The 14,881-nt window shown below is 37.8% G+C and overlaps 1 protein-coding gene across 4 annotated transcripts in view; it reads right to left on the reverse strand.

The window, feature by feature from the left end:
* The window catches only part of ASAP2 (ArfGAP with SH3 domain, ankyrin repeat and PH domain 2), a 96,923-nt gene that overhangs the window by 62,029 nt on the left and 20,013 nt on the right, over positions 1 to 14,881 (reverse strand). For all 4 annotated transcript variants that reach the window (XM_037392419.1, XM_037392418.1, XM_037392415.1 and 1 more), the window contains exons 2-3: positions 9,968 to 10,040; positions 5,907 to 6,052 (exon numbers count right to left, since the gene is read on the reverse strand). In XM_037392419.1, coding sequence (XP_037248316.1) covers positions 5,907 to 6,052; positions 9,968 to 10,040 — 219 coding nt within the window. The remainder of the gene's footprint in view (positions 1 to 5,906; positions 6,053 to 9,967; positions 10,041 to 14,881) is intronic.

The raw sequence follows: 14,881 nt of genomic DNA on the forward strand, positions 1-14,881 counted from the left end.
GATTTTCAAGTAGTTTAAGAGCCTGTGGCTAAACACTGACGTTCTTCTTTCGCCAGCCCTCCTGATTATTTTTAATGAGTCTTTTCCAGAAGAGCTTTGGATACTGTTGCCTGTAGTACCTGAATTGGTTTTGCTTTCTAAATCCAAGCCAAAAAAATGAAAGCCTTTTCACTACTTCAGAAATTAAAATACTTACCTTAACACGCAGATAAACAGAGCAGATCTTTAAACATTTTCAATTTAAACTAAAATTCAGGTAGTTGAACGGTGTATGATATGACTCCTATTGCCATTGCTACATTCTACATGCAGTCGATGTACTTGGCTATGGGCTTCTCAACCACCCATGAACTTGGGTATGCACAGATGGTGGCAGTACTGCCTGCCAACAAATCACTATTTAAGTTATTTTCATGTTTTTATGGCAAGTACTATTGGATTTAATACTTTCCAAAAGTTTTCCCAGTGATATGAGCTTTAGTAGAACAAGGCCAGTCAACGCAGCAGGGAGCAAGTGGAAGTGAGAACATCCAGTATAGAAGAGACACTGTTTGTCTGACCTTTAAGCTTTAGCATCTAACCCCAAGACTTCAGAAAACCATGTAACAAAGGCTTATAGCACAAACTTTCATCTTTGCACCATGCTTCCCTCTCATACACAAGGACACAACACTGCCTTTCTGCTGTCCTCACACCCTGCCCCAGGTGCAGCGCAGTGGTGTCCCCCATGGCACAAACTGCATCACACCAGGCTGGTGGCTGAGGTGGACATCACCCACCACCCATATATGCCATAGGAAAAGTGACTTTAGCGAAACAGGAGCTGAACATCGCTATCTGCCCACACATGGATCTGCTGGCTCAGCTGCCTAGAAACATGCCTTCACACAAGGTACCAAGTGTGGCCACCATGTACTACTTGGAAACAGTCCCTGTACCACCACCAATATACAAACTACAGGCTAGGAGCTTCTCTAATAGGAAGTGCAAACACAAAAATGACAGGAAATACTTTTTAGAAGGTATTCTTAAAAGCATAAAGTCAAGAATTCTAAAAGCATAAATTAAAGAATTCAAAAAGCAAAGGAAGAAAGAGACTTGAGGTTACTCCAGCCCATCTTCCTTGCCAGTGGAGGAGACTTCCCAACTGCATGCTTTCTAACCTAGTTTATAACATCTAAACAATAAGCTTCTATCACTTTCTCTGGGACACTTCATCTAATATTTCCACAGTGAGATCCCATTTACGTGCAATTTATTATTTTCCTCTTCCACAATCAGTTATTTGTGAGGCAAACCACACACTTCCAACTGTTCCAAGCTTTCTTCATAAATCAAACTATTCAAGCTCCGATCATTTTTTGTTACTGTCCTCTGAGTTTCTTCCAGTTGGATCATTATCTTTCGGGGAAAGAAATAAAGATAACATCCCAGGTAGAGCTGAACCCATGCCACTAAGGAGGAATTATTGCATCTTGTATCTTTACAGACGTAAATCAAGCAGCACTCTCCTTTTTTTCTTCTCACCATTAAGCCAATCTTTCCTCAAGGGTAACAGTGAAAAGCAAAACAACACAACTTAAATCATTAAGCTTCACATACAATACTCCAAACCTCAAATATATCTATCTGTAGCTTTTTTTATGCACTTACTAAGATGAGTCCTTCTAAACAAAATATGCTTGTGAAGGTTCAGGCACCAAACATTTTTTAAAAACTTTGTGTGAAATATTACCCTGGAAAGAAAATTCTGAGCATAAATCACATAATACAGTTCATTATGTAATACAGAAAAGGTATTTCCTTCAGATTTGTTATTTGTTACCCTTTTACATGTAATCAAATCTCCTTTCTTCTTACTTTTAAAAAACTGAAGTAAAACAAGAGCATATGGTCAGAAAAATATTAACACTGTTCTTCCATCTCTCCTGGCTAAAAATCCAAGGATTACTAACAGTAAAACTTCCCACATGGAATCTCTTCCTCCCAGCTACCTTCCACAGAGTGGAAATACTGGATTCCAGTCCTCCAGCATGTCTCATTAGCTTTAAATTTAAACAAATGAAAAAGAACGGACAAGAGTATGTACAAGAACAACAAATACAGAAAATAGAAATCGTTAAGTAGCTACTTCATCTTCACAGAACAAATCCTTTTCAAGGACTGCTGACAAAGATGACAGGCAACTACAGATTTTATTTCTTCTTGGTGTAGCAATCTAAGAATAGGATCTAAAGGAAAAAAACATTTAAAGTGCAAACACATTGCCTTTCCTTGTCCTAACATTTTCATATTAAGATTCACACTTTATTACTTGGCACTAAATTTATTAAGACAGAGTAATTAACATTATAAACAAGTGCCATGCAGACCTAACCTACCTGGGAACTGTGGGTGCTACCATTCCATCAGGAATTAACACCAAGGTTACCATCAAAAAGCAATATTGTACATGCCACCAAAGGTACCATGTTACCTTTGAAAATGCCTCTAGTATTTTCTTATAGTTCACTAGCAAAAACAGACATACTGATAGATCAGTCTTCTTAAAAACATTTCTAATCCAGAAGAAGTTGAAGAAAAGTTTGTAGCTTGATATTGGAGCTATGGCAAGAGAAAAAAAAAACAACGCACAGTATATCATAAAGTGATCCAGACCATGCAAACAATGTGTTAGAAAGTCTAAAGTGAGTAGTTACAAGGTCGTGAAATACAGTATATGTCAAGTCATTTCTCCTCTTAAAAACACGTTTATAAATCACTTCAATTGTGAAGAACCAAAGCTCTTCAAAGTTTTTTGAGTTTTATGCAGTACTTAAAAGTGCACAGATAAAAGAAGCATAGTAAACACATACAAAAAACCCAAGACTTGAACTTTAACTTGAATAGCTTACAACTGAATAATTGGATTCCAAGAAAAAAAACAAAAAACTTCAGCTGTTAATGAAGTATTTTAAAACACTGATGCCTTGGTAAGTCCACAAAACCATCAAAGTCTTTGGGGAAAACTTTAAAAACACTAGAGAAAACAACAACCTAAAACCCTGTTAAAGCAGAACAACTTTGTAACAGCTTTCCTTCACCTTGCTAAAGACAAATTCAAGGAAAATCTTTCTGCAGAAGAACTTTAGAGCTACAGCTCTAAACATCACCCAGGCCAAGAGCTGACAGAACACATCAGCTTCTAGAAACAAAAGCAAAATATATGACAAAGCAAAACTTGACAGTAGCCCTACAGCTTTGCCAGCGTTAATAGCTTTGGCATCTGTTCCAGTCTGAACATGTCCTCTCACTTCCTTGCACATCCCTCACTCATTTCAGCTAAAATCTGTGGAAACTCAGCGCCCTATGAAACTATAGGGATAGGTCTATTTAAAAAACAGAGTACCTTTCAGAACTTTTTTGTTTAAAAGCAGAAGGTTGTTTGGCCCTAGCTACATTTTGGATGAAACTATTTACAACCAAAATGTGTTCAGTGCTAGAAGGAAACCCCAGAGGAGAGGGATGGTTTTACTGCTAACATGCTGAAAGAATTCAGAGCTGAATACTTCACCACACCGTGAGAATACATGGGGCTTCTTTCACATATGCCCGTGACTATAAAAAGACAGCAACCCAAATTATTTCCAACTACTGTATAGGACTTTTACACTAGTCAATACCCTTGTAACCTCTTAAACTAGACACCCATCAGTGAACTTATGAACAACTTTCAAAGTGACAAGTTACCAACAGTTTATTCTAGTGATATTAACTTCTAATAGGCAAAGCTACATAAAACTATAGTTCTATTTTATAATTCTTTTAATTATATAAAATAACTCCTATAATAGAGTTATTTTATAACTCTAAAATTATTTATACATATGGTATTTTCAAGCAATAATGAAGCTTACATCTTTTTTTCTTATGTACTTCTTTCTGGAGGAAACTATTTCCTTAGAAAGACACCAAATTCAGGGACCATTAGGTTCCTCTGTATCTTCAGTTTTGCCAGTCAGGAGAAAACAAAAAGCTTCAAACCTCAACAATATGAAGCACAATAGGAAAGAGCAGAACCTTACAGAGACCTGTCCTTCACCAGACAGTACTAGAGAAGGTGCCTATGCTATCGCAATGTTAACAACAACAAAATTAAATTACATTCATGTCCATCCAAAGTTATTATTTGCTTCAAAAATAGAGAAAACTCAAATAATAAATGGAGAAAAAAACCTAAAGACTTAGCTACTATCTCAAGACATATCCTCTTCTTACACATACAAACTGAAGCAAAAATACATAATTGCTAGTGAAAAAGCAGTACGTAGCAAAAAGATTCAGAAATATTCCTTGGAGAAGACACACAAAAGTTTATGTGGGTAAGAAAAGGTAATAACAACATACATTTCGTTTCCTATAGATACTTTGTTTTTCTTGTGCTTTCCAGTTTTTGGCTGAAAAGCTATTCCTGTCAGAAACATTTTGCAAACATAGTAATTACTGTTTTGAAGAGAACAAATAGCTAAGATTTTTTTTTTTAAATGCCAACATTTTTTAGCTTTTAAAAGTCTTCTTGAAAAATAATACATTAAAAGTTTTTTTCTGAGGAGGGGGTGCAGCTTTTAGTAGATTGCTTTTTAAAACCACCTAAAGATCACATTTCCCAGATCCATTTGCCTAATGAAGTCACCATATTGCAATTAATACATGATAGAGAGGGGCTTTTAGTCAACAGAAGGTATCAATTAGAAGAATTCCATTTCCCCTTCCATATGAGCAGTCTGCCTCTGTATGGGAGACTCAGGATAACTGACTGACACTCAGCAGGGATACCTCTTCTATATATAATCTCAGATAATATTTGTAACTCCAGATATATTCAAATCAATATGACCACTAGGAAATATATTTCAGGGTTGATCAAGTACATTTGGGGCTAGATTCTCTCTCATCAATATCACGAATGGGTAAAAAGAGGACAGCATCAGGGAGTGAATGGGACTGTCCTAAATCCCATCAGCTGGAAACATTCCCCAAAGAACTGATTATGACCAGCTGGCTGCAAACTACAGACATTTGGTCTAGACTCACAAAGGCATCTGATGCGTCTCCATCCCATTGATTACAGCAGGCACAGATTTTTAAATGCTTGTAGGAATCTGGGTCATCTCCCCTTCCTAGCCTCTGGTTTATGAGTTCTGTGGTTTCCAGTGAATTTGGGACTTAGACATAGGAAAGCTCCAGCTAGTAGAATGTAGTCAGAATCTGCTCTTTTTGTGCCCTCTGATTAATGTCAGAATGAGGCTGAAAATTCCCCATTCATAATTAAAACTCCTGTTCGCCCATTTGGCTCCATCCCATTTGGCTCACTGAAGAGTGTTTTTAAATCTTACTGGCTTCAGTTGCAGGATTGGTCCCCAGCAGACAATACTGTCATTACAGCGTTATGTTTGATTTTGTTTTTCCTGACTCTTCCCTAAGAAGCAAAAGACTCTTTCAGGGACACTAAAATCTCCCTTTATAAACACAAATGAAAAGTGTGAAAAAGTAAAAGCAACATGAATGCAGAGTAAACCAAGCTGGGTTTTGCTGGTTTCAGAATTTTAAAGCAAGTCGATATGTGTGTTTTATGATACACATTATAACTACTTTATTGTGGGAAGCTTTTAGACATGAGAATTGTTAGAAGAGGGTTTTTTGTTGGGTTGGTTTGATTTTTGTGGTCATTTGGGTTGTTTCATGTTCTTTGAGTTTTGCAAGAGGAAAGGCTAGAGCATGAAACGTTTTCCTAAGCTGAGAATTTTTTAAGAACACTGGTTGCTAAAACACAAATTGTCTTCAACATGAAGAGCTATTATAATTCAGAAATAGAGCCTTTGTAATGGATTTAAAATTTCTACATATTTTTCTTAAGTAATTCTTACCAAATTTTTGAAGAGTGCAGTTAATTCCTTTGTAAACACAGAAAACTTTAAAAATGCTGTTCCCAAATCTGGGTCATCCCTGCAAACGCAGTTGCCTCCGAATTTCTCCAGTGCTTGTGTATACTGTTCTTCGTTTTCCACATGAGCTTCAAAAAGAACAGAACATGAAAATATCAGTAGATAAAAGGTTATTGAAATTACAATTGAGTGTTTTTTTTTAAAAAAAAAAACTGTTCAGATGATTTCTTGCTAAAAATATTTACTTGATATGCTAAACATTCATTATTTATCTTTTAATGCTGATATGCCAGAAGTATGACGTATCTCACTAATTCTGGTTTATGTCTATCTATCCACATGCTGTACAATGGACAATATGTCATCAAGACAAGACAATCATCTGACAGATACCCATTCTACAAAGACCCACAATACTTCCGCATTGGACCGGAGACTGCATAACAATTCTCAACTCATTATAATGATCTCATAGAATCTTTTGTTATTGCTCTCTAATTTTAACTGTGTGCTGAACAAAGAAATAGAGGACATCAAGTGAGTTGGCAGAGTTCTGGATCTCTACAATAGAAGGCAACAGATCAAGTAAGACTTAGGAAATGGGTCTACAAACTACATTACAGATGAGGGCAAAGCCTCTGTCTGTTAGCTCTCCAATTCAGAGCAGCACTCGGATGTGAGGCAAATCCTAGGAGTCTGCACTTACCACAGGCCAGTTCAGTTTTCAAAGCAGTTTTGGTTCACAACAGCTAGACACCTTTCCGAGACAACAAAACCAGCAGCTCTGCCCCAGAAGTGGTCCAATGCTTAACTGAGACAGCAGGTTCTGAATCATTGTGCAGGCTGCTGATCAATGTAAGTCATCTAGCACACACCTAATGCTTCGGCCCTTCAAAATGCTTTGAGCCATGCATGCTGGGGGATTATTCAGCCCGTGGAATAAGACGAAGTCTGGGCCTAAAGCAAGTTCTCCTGATTCAAATATAATGGAAATCTGAGGGGCCTCAGTCTTAACTACTTTGGCCTACTAATTCACTCCTAGGACACCAGATTACTTGTTTGTGTAGACAGGCATTAAGTTCCTGTCAAAGGAACTTTTGGACAAAGCACACCAAGTTGGCACCTGAGAAAGTTACTGTTGCCCATTTCTTATTCTAGCTGTGGCAAATTTCTAACACTTCAAAGGAAGTCAGGAAAAGAAACCACACCCTAGAAAACAGATTAGGCCTTAATAAGAACAAAGACCCATTCTTGGTCATTACATGAGACCAGGATAAACCCAAGCAATGATCCAGTTTCATTTCAAGCCCTTTTGTGTATGTCAATGCATTTAATATCCAAAGGATTCCTGATGCAATGTCCTTTCTCCAAATTTCTATGAATTAGTTATACAACCTGTTCACTAAACTTAGCACGCTTCAACTTAGAAACAAGCCTGTCTGTTCACATTCCTGTTCGGACAGCCATTTAAGAACTCTGCTTCTCAAGTAGCTACAAATTTTATTTCATTTCCAATATATGAAAATAAAACACTGTGGAGCAGTGGTATAATAACGTGTAATTAAAGACTGTCGTAATTTACATGTAGAACTAAAGTTACACAAACGACATTAATTCTACAAGTCTCTAACATCAGCGCTTGAATTTGCAGCCTGTGAAAGATTGTTTGCATATAGCTATTCAACTAAAAACTAAACTCTAGCACTAAATCGTACTTATTTTTCCTCAGCATCAACAGCAGGGGCTGAGCACTTACCAAACTTCTTGCTACTTGAGCTGCAGGACGAAGTAAGGATGTTCAACTAATACTGTTGTGTGATGTACACACACCTGAACAAGCTTTGAACAAACTGGCACAGACAGCAAACAACAGGATGTGGCAGGTCGCAACTCCTCTAGTTCACACAGCTACCCAGCAAGCTGAATTATTTCCATATTGCTTTCTGCATTCTTACTGCTTCCTGCATCCAGCTTAGCATATTTGAAACCAGGTGAGGGTGGAGGTCAGGGCACAATTCACACAGCAAAAAGAGAAGGCTGCCACTGCATGAAAACAAGGTGAAAAGGCTGCTACCATTCGTTGTAGTTAGATGTGCAATATGCAGGTGAACCATGCTGACTTTTTTACCTTACAAAACAAGCAAGAGCTTTCTATTCCATACAATATCCCCAAGGGTCTTCTATTCCCCAGCACCCTAGGGACCAATTCTTCTGGATCTATGTATAAGATTAAATAAAGCCAACAAAGCAGCAGCTCAACAGCAGTTCAGTGACATTCCCCGGAATGCTGATGATACTTATTGCAGCAACACTATTAGCTGAACTGGTACTTCAAAAGTGCTTCTGAAGAATATGAAATGGCATTTTTTTGTGGAACCTTCTAAAATACTTTCCCTGCATTACGGATTCTTCCTGATGAATATTAGAAGTTTCTCCACAAACCAAAGGCTTGGGATCTATCAAAAAAATGAAATGAGGCAGGTTGGTTTGAGGTTTTAGAGGCTTTTTTTAAGTAAGAAACTAAATTATGTACAAATTGGAGTCACTATCTAATCCTCTATAATGGTTTCCTAAATTCACACATTAAAAAAGAAAGCCAAAACATGTACACTTAATGCTCAGGGAACCTATATTAAAAATCCAGTAACTGTGTTCTTATGAGTGCAGGGCCCCAGTTTTTATTTTGTCAAATGAAACCCCAAGGGCTGGCAAGTGGCTGGGTTAGTGACATTTTTGTTGGTGGAAGAGAAATGCCTCGAAAACTTTCTTGTCAAGACTGGGCAGCATGAATTTAAAAACTAGACAAGGTACTGATTTTATGCAAAAACTGTAGTATTTGATATAATGCTTTAACATGTATACTGATTATTAGGCATACTCAAGCACTCAAAAATTAATAAAAAAACCAACAACCCACCCTCAAATGCAAAAAAAAAAAAAAACCCAAAATGCCCAAAAACCCGAAGGGTGCCAAATAAACATGTAAACACATGACACAGCTGCAGATGAATCTTAAACTGGACTCTCCACAATCAAAAGATAACAGCTTCATTACGTTAGGCAAGAAGGAACTTCTTTTCAATTGCCTGATAAGAATTATACCACAACAGCAGTTCTTGTTATAACCTTCTACCTGAACACCAACATACCCACAAGTTCCGTCAGATATTGGTGGCTCTCCAAGGTTGCCAGGCCTATCTATTTTGCATGTAATACAGGTTTTGTTAGCTCTAATTGCTATGAACTGCATAGCCAGAACAAAAGTCAACAAAACACTGTTTCTGATTCACAAAAACAAATGTTGTTTCTTATTTACAAAATGCTGCTGGATCCACAAAAACAAAAGCTTTTGTTATTTTGTCAAAGATGATGAACACACAAAACTCCAAGAAATTGGCACACACAAAAAAATGCACACAGCAACAGTGCTTTGTATTTTTATCAGCACTGTAAGAGAAATATCTGACTTTGTGCATGATGACGATAAAAAATTGCAGCTCATCAGCTCTCCCTTGTCACGAAGTTCTCAACATACATAACTGGAAGCCCCCAGGAAGGGTGAGGTTTCACTAAGCAGTAGAGCCAATGCAGCTTCTTCCTGCTGCCAAAGAGAGTAATTTCACACCTTCCATGCCCTCAGTTCTCAATGATACATATGCCTTACCATTTCAGGTGCTCATCTAATCCCAGTTAAGTTGATTTCACTGCATATGCAGCTTTATATGAGCTAAAAATTTCATCTAAGGATCTGCCAAGCATGAGGGGGTGGCAGGAGGAACAGGTAGCCCAGACCTGGTGGAAAGAGGAGAGCACAGCTTCCCCACTTGGTAGCAGTAAGCCAGCTAGATAGGTGCAGCTACCTCACAAAATTTCATCCTTACTGAGCTCATGATCAAGCAGCTAGTTCAAGACTGTTATTTAAAATGTACGTTTTCTCTTCTCAGAGTTACCTATATAACTGTTTCCGATTCAGTTAAGATGACTGACTGTTTAAATCCTCCAGTTTCACCGATTCAAACTACCAGGAGTTATGATGTACTTACCCAGACCAGATATGTTTATGGCTTTGACAGATTTCTTCATCTTATAGAGAACAGTTCGGTCAACATCCAGAGCCTAAACCAAAAGAGAACAATTAAATGTGAAATACTGGACTGTCCTCTGGTAAACCTGTACTCTGGAAACCTTCTGTAATTATAACACTATTATGTTAGTTAACTTTATTTCTGTAATTAATCAATTACTTGCTAGTAGCTCCTACCCCCATCCACACAACTGGTTTCGTCCCCTTGTCCACAAAAAAAAATATCTTCCCTCTTTTGCTGGTGACCAGCATCACATATATTCAACACCATCTAAAATGAAACTATCTACACAGTATCTTCTTCCTGTGTTAAATTATTAAAGAAGCTTAAAACAGTTCCAACCCATCGTATGTTCTGACACTGCTGAAGAAACAAGCAGTATTGTTTCCCCAGGCAAAATATTAAAGATGGAATTTAATTTCAGTTTTCCTAGATAATTTAGTTAATTAATTGCACTTCCAACCATATGAACTTTTTCACTGCTATGCTGAACAAAATAAATTGCCTATCTCTCAAATATCTTTCACACATTTTATCACTAGGCAAAGCTTTCAGCAACACAACATAAAATTCAAGATTAAATCCTGTCCAGAAGATTCAAGCACTTATAGTCAATTTGTTTCAAAGAAAGAAGTGCAATGGAAGCAGGCAACCATTTTGCTTACTGAAGTGAAATATGGGCAGATCCAAAAATGTACAATTGTTCTGGAACAGAAAAGCAGAATTATGGTCCCACAAATGTGGTTAAAAAACAAAACAAAAAACCCAACCCAACACTTTGTGAAACTGGAAGATAATTTAAGTATGTCTTTAGACTCCACTGAAGAACAACGCTGAACACTACAAATTGTATTACAAGAGCTGTTTAGCATGATACATGCTAAAAAACCAAAAAGCACCAAATTCATTCCAGTTTTCATTCAAAAGATTTCAGTGCATCACAGCAGCTACACATCTGATCTACCATTGTTTTATTGCTAATAATTTGTGTAACAGAAATGATGCAGAAAAGTCAGTCCCTAGGACCGTATCCAATTATTTTAACATACTGAATGCAAAGAGAAATATTCTCTCTCACATTTCTGGGAGTATTCTTAAACTGAATCCATTCAGACCACAAATCGCTGGGCAAAATCTCTGCAGCATTCCATGGAAACCAACAGATTCTGATGTTGCCTTAACATTAATGTTACACTGTCACAGTACTCCTATATCAATTGGAAGTTTTACCTCAAGCATCTTTAGAGATCACATCTGAAACATTAGCAGAAGTGCACAGGCCTTTTCACCTGGAATTCCAAGTACAGAGGAAAGGGAAAAAAAACTCTAAGAAAGCCCATAAAGGTCACATCAGCTCTCTCACCCTCTTCAGCAATTTGAATTGTATTCACTATAACAAACCTGTATACAGTGAGATCTCAAAGGTTAGATTAGCCACCTGCCTGGATGGGAGTACACAAAGTACATTCCCTCACTGTGTACTCCGTGATTTCTAAAAATAACCTCATAAAAGCACCATCCAATCAGCTGAGTACAGAGGAATGGTAATTTCATCAAAGACTGCATCAAAGGGCAATTACCCTCTTGGAGACAAAGCTAAAGGAATGTCTCCAACTACAAGCCTTACAAGTAACAGTCTATGGTGATTTAACCCCAGCTGGCAACCAAGCACCATTCAGCCGCCTGCTCGCTCACTCATCCAACCCAACCCACCCCAAAGAGGAGGCTGACAGCCAGAGACTCAGAAGTTACAGATTCATTTCCCAGGTAAGTCTCAGATTTGTGCGTGCAGTTGGTAAGTTATTTCATCTTTGCACCTTAGTTTGGACGGGCAGTAGAAGTCAGTACTTGTTAAAAACCAGAAGCGTTGCAAGGATAAACACATTGGATTAATTACGAACAACTTGTACTACTGTGGTTAGGGATCCAGACAGACCTATGGATTCATAAAATCTTTTGGCCCATGGCTGCCTCAGTCAGAAAGCACAGACTCTCAGTAAGAAAAAAACTTCAGGTCCTTTTCCTCAACGAAAGTCATCATTTTGGTTTGCAGCTTCTCTCAACCAACTCCTGCTTTCACTGGGATTAGGCAGTAGAAGAGCAAACACGTGAGGCACCGCATAGCCAGGGTCCAACAGAAACGATAGCTAACATCCCTAACATACCATGATGACAATTTAAGCATCTAGTTATCTCAGCCAGTTGGTCCACAAAAAAATTTGTAACAACGATGACACGGAAAAAAACCAACCACAGACAGTACTGAGGGCAACAGAATAAACAAAACCTAAGGCCCAGATGTGGTGAAAATGTACAGGACTGCCAGGTCAGGCTTCCTTGGGTCCTCCCTTCTTCCCCTGCCTGCCTCTTCAGCTGTGCCAGTGCAGATGCTTGCAAGGATGTGTCGTGAACCACAGGAGAGAAGCAATCCATGTCTAAAATGATGCAAGGGGAGGTGGGGGGGAAAGTTACTTTTCAGTTGCGTCAACTTTCCAACTCTGGCTATCTGGCATCCTCTTGATAAAACACAACACAAAGGAAAACACAATGGGAAAAACAGGAATGAGTACCCAGGTACTCCCGCTGAAGAATCCCCCAGGGCCATTCCTAAACAAGAACTCAGTAGATGCAAGAGTGTGGTGTGCACTCTTACTACACAGTTACCTCTACCAGCTACATTCTTTTAACCCTTATCATTACATTAGTCTCAACATTTCTTCACATATTCATTCACCACAATAGAACAGGCTTTGTAACTTCACCTGGAAACTGCTATCACATTTGTATGGTGTCAGCAGACAGTGCACCTGTAGAATGATGCCGAAATACTCAGAAAACCAGTACAACTGAAGCAGGCTAAATACCACCTTCACTAACACTGACTTAACACTGACTTTACTAGCTGAGGACTTGGTTCAGCTTCTGTTCAGATAGATAATCCACTCCAAAGCCATGAAAAACAGACCAAAATTATCCCAGTAGCAAAGTATTCTACCTTTGTACTGAGGCAACATGGACTCATTATTTCTTCCTTCTCCCAGTCAAAAAAGAAAATCAAAAAAGTGGGGAATTGAAGTGATTTGTGACAGTCAGTACTCCATGGAATTTTATTTACATATAAAACCTAAAAGACTATTGTAATTAGCCAAGTGAACAAATGGTCACAAAAATAACCTACGTTTCATTCTTTAGAAATACTGTTGATTCAATCCATTGACGTGATTAATAAGAATGGGAAGAAATTCAACAGTGAAGACAAAGGTGTGTATCCAAAGGAAAAATACACATATGAACTGGGAAATCAGTCAGAAAAAACTCAGAAGAATAAATTGTTTTGTTTTACCAGATGATGGAAGAATCACCACAGGGTACCAAAGTGTTATAGCCATGAAAAACAAAGAAACGAACATACAGGAGATCTCCTTCTACCAAAACCAAGGAAACAAATTTTAAGAAGTCACTAAATATTACATACTCTTTGAAATGCAAAAAAGGTGTAGGCCCAAAATGTTGATCTTGACAGCTTACACATCTCTCAGCCACTGGATTTTTGACTGTGATAGAACACTTACAGAAAAATTACACACACAAAATGGGAAGCAACGTATGTGTTGCTTTCATCCACCACTAGGTGAAGTATAGAATGGAATAAAAAGTCTTTCTTAAACTGCTCTGGGTTTGTAATTAGATTACTGGGAATAAGCTGTAGCAAACTTCAAATTGGCTAGCTCAAGCAGATAGCTAGAGAGAACTGGAGTGTGCCCATTACAGAAATATAAATAAATAAAAAGCACAAAATGCTTAAATAAATAAATATTTTTAAAAAATTAAAAAGCACAAAATGTAGGAAGACCAGGCTGCCTTCCTGAAATGATCCCCAGTCACCCAAGCTTGTTAGGGCTATTATCTGGGCAACTAATGATCAATACAGTTTTGTTTGGATAATATAGCACTGACTGTCTGTACCTCGTGCTTGTTCGGTTACCCTGACAGACAGGGTGTAGGTAGCCTCTTCTCTCCTGAATGGAAAGGGTCCTACATAAATTCCTTACTGCTGGCAATAAACAGGAAAAAGGGATAAACACCTGGAAATATTTAAGCTGAAGCATAACAACAGCTGAGTGAAAGCTGTACCTGAATAAACTGCGACTAGAAATTGTGGAAAAACAAATCCAATTCTGGAAAGCTTTCCAAACAGGAAATAAAGGGTAACAGGTATCTCACTATTTTAAGAGGTACCTGAGTAAATTTATAAAATATTATTCTTTCCCATTGTGGTAAGAAACTAGACTTGGTCCTGTAGGAGGTTTCTTCTAGTCCTCCATTCCTTTGTGAAGTCTTTTCATAATGCTACATTTAAGAGGGGCTATGTACACCTATGGACTAATGGACAAAATACTGAAAAACTTTGCAACTTTAATACAATATTTTAGTCTTGATTACAGACCAAAAAATGGGGAGGGGGACTTTGCATTTGTTTAATTGAAAGACATTGGTGCTTATTCACAACTAGTATTTCAAAGGAGTCATTTCAGCATAAAAGATTAAAGTGTCAGCTCTTTGTCTGTAGTACAGTTCTTCGGTATTTTCTCATCCTTTTCTTTGTCCAAATCTTAGCACTTACAAATCAGTTTAAATACACCTGTAGCTTTATTATACTTTGAACTTCTAATCCTGTATTTGTTTCATAAATATACATATGCTAAACCTATTCACACACATGCCAAAGCTACCCTCCCCCAATTCAACTGCTTTGTGCACTTTCAGTACAGTGTCAGAAGCAGTGAAATTTAAAATGGCTTCTGATGTTGCATATTCTAGCTTTTCTTTTTATCGATTTTAAACGCCCTGTAAACTTCTGAACCAGAAGTG

The sequence above is a fragment of the Falco rusticolus genome, chromosome 6 (genome assembly GCF_015220075.1).
Source record: "Falco rusticolus isolate bFalRus1 chromosome 6, bFalRus1.pri, whole genome shotgun sequence".
NCBI lineage: Eukaryota > Metazoa > Chordata > Aves > Falconiformes > Falconidae > Falco > Falco rusticolus.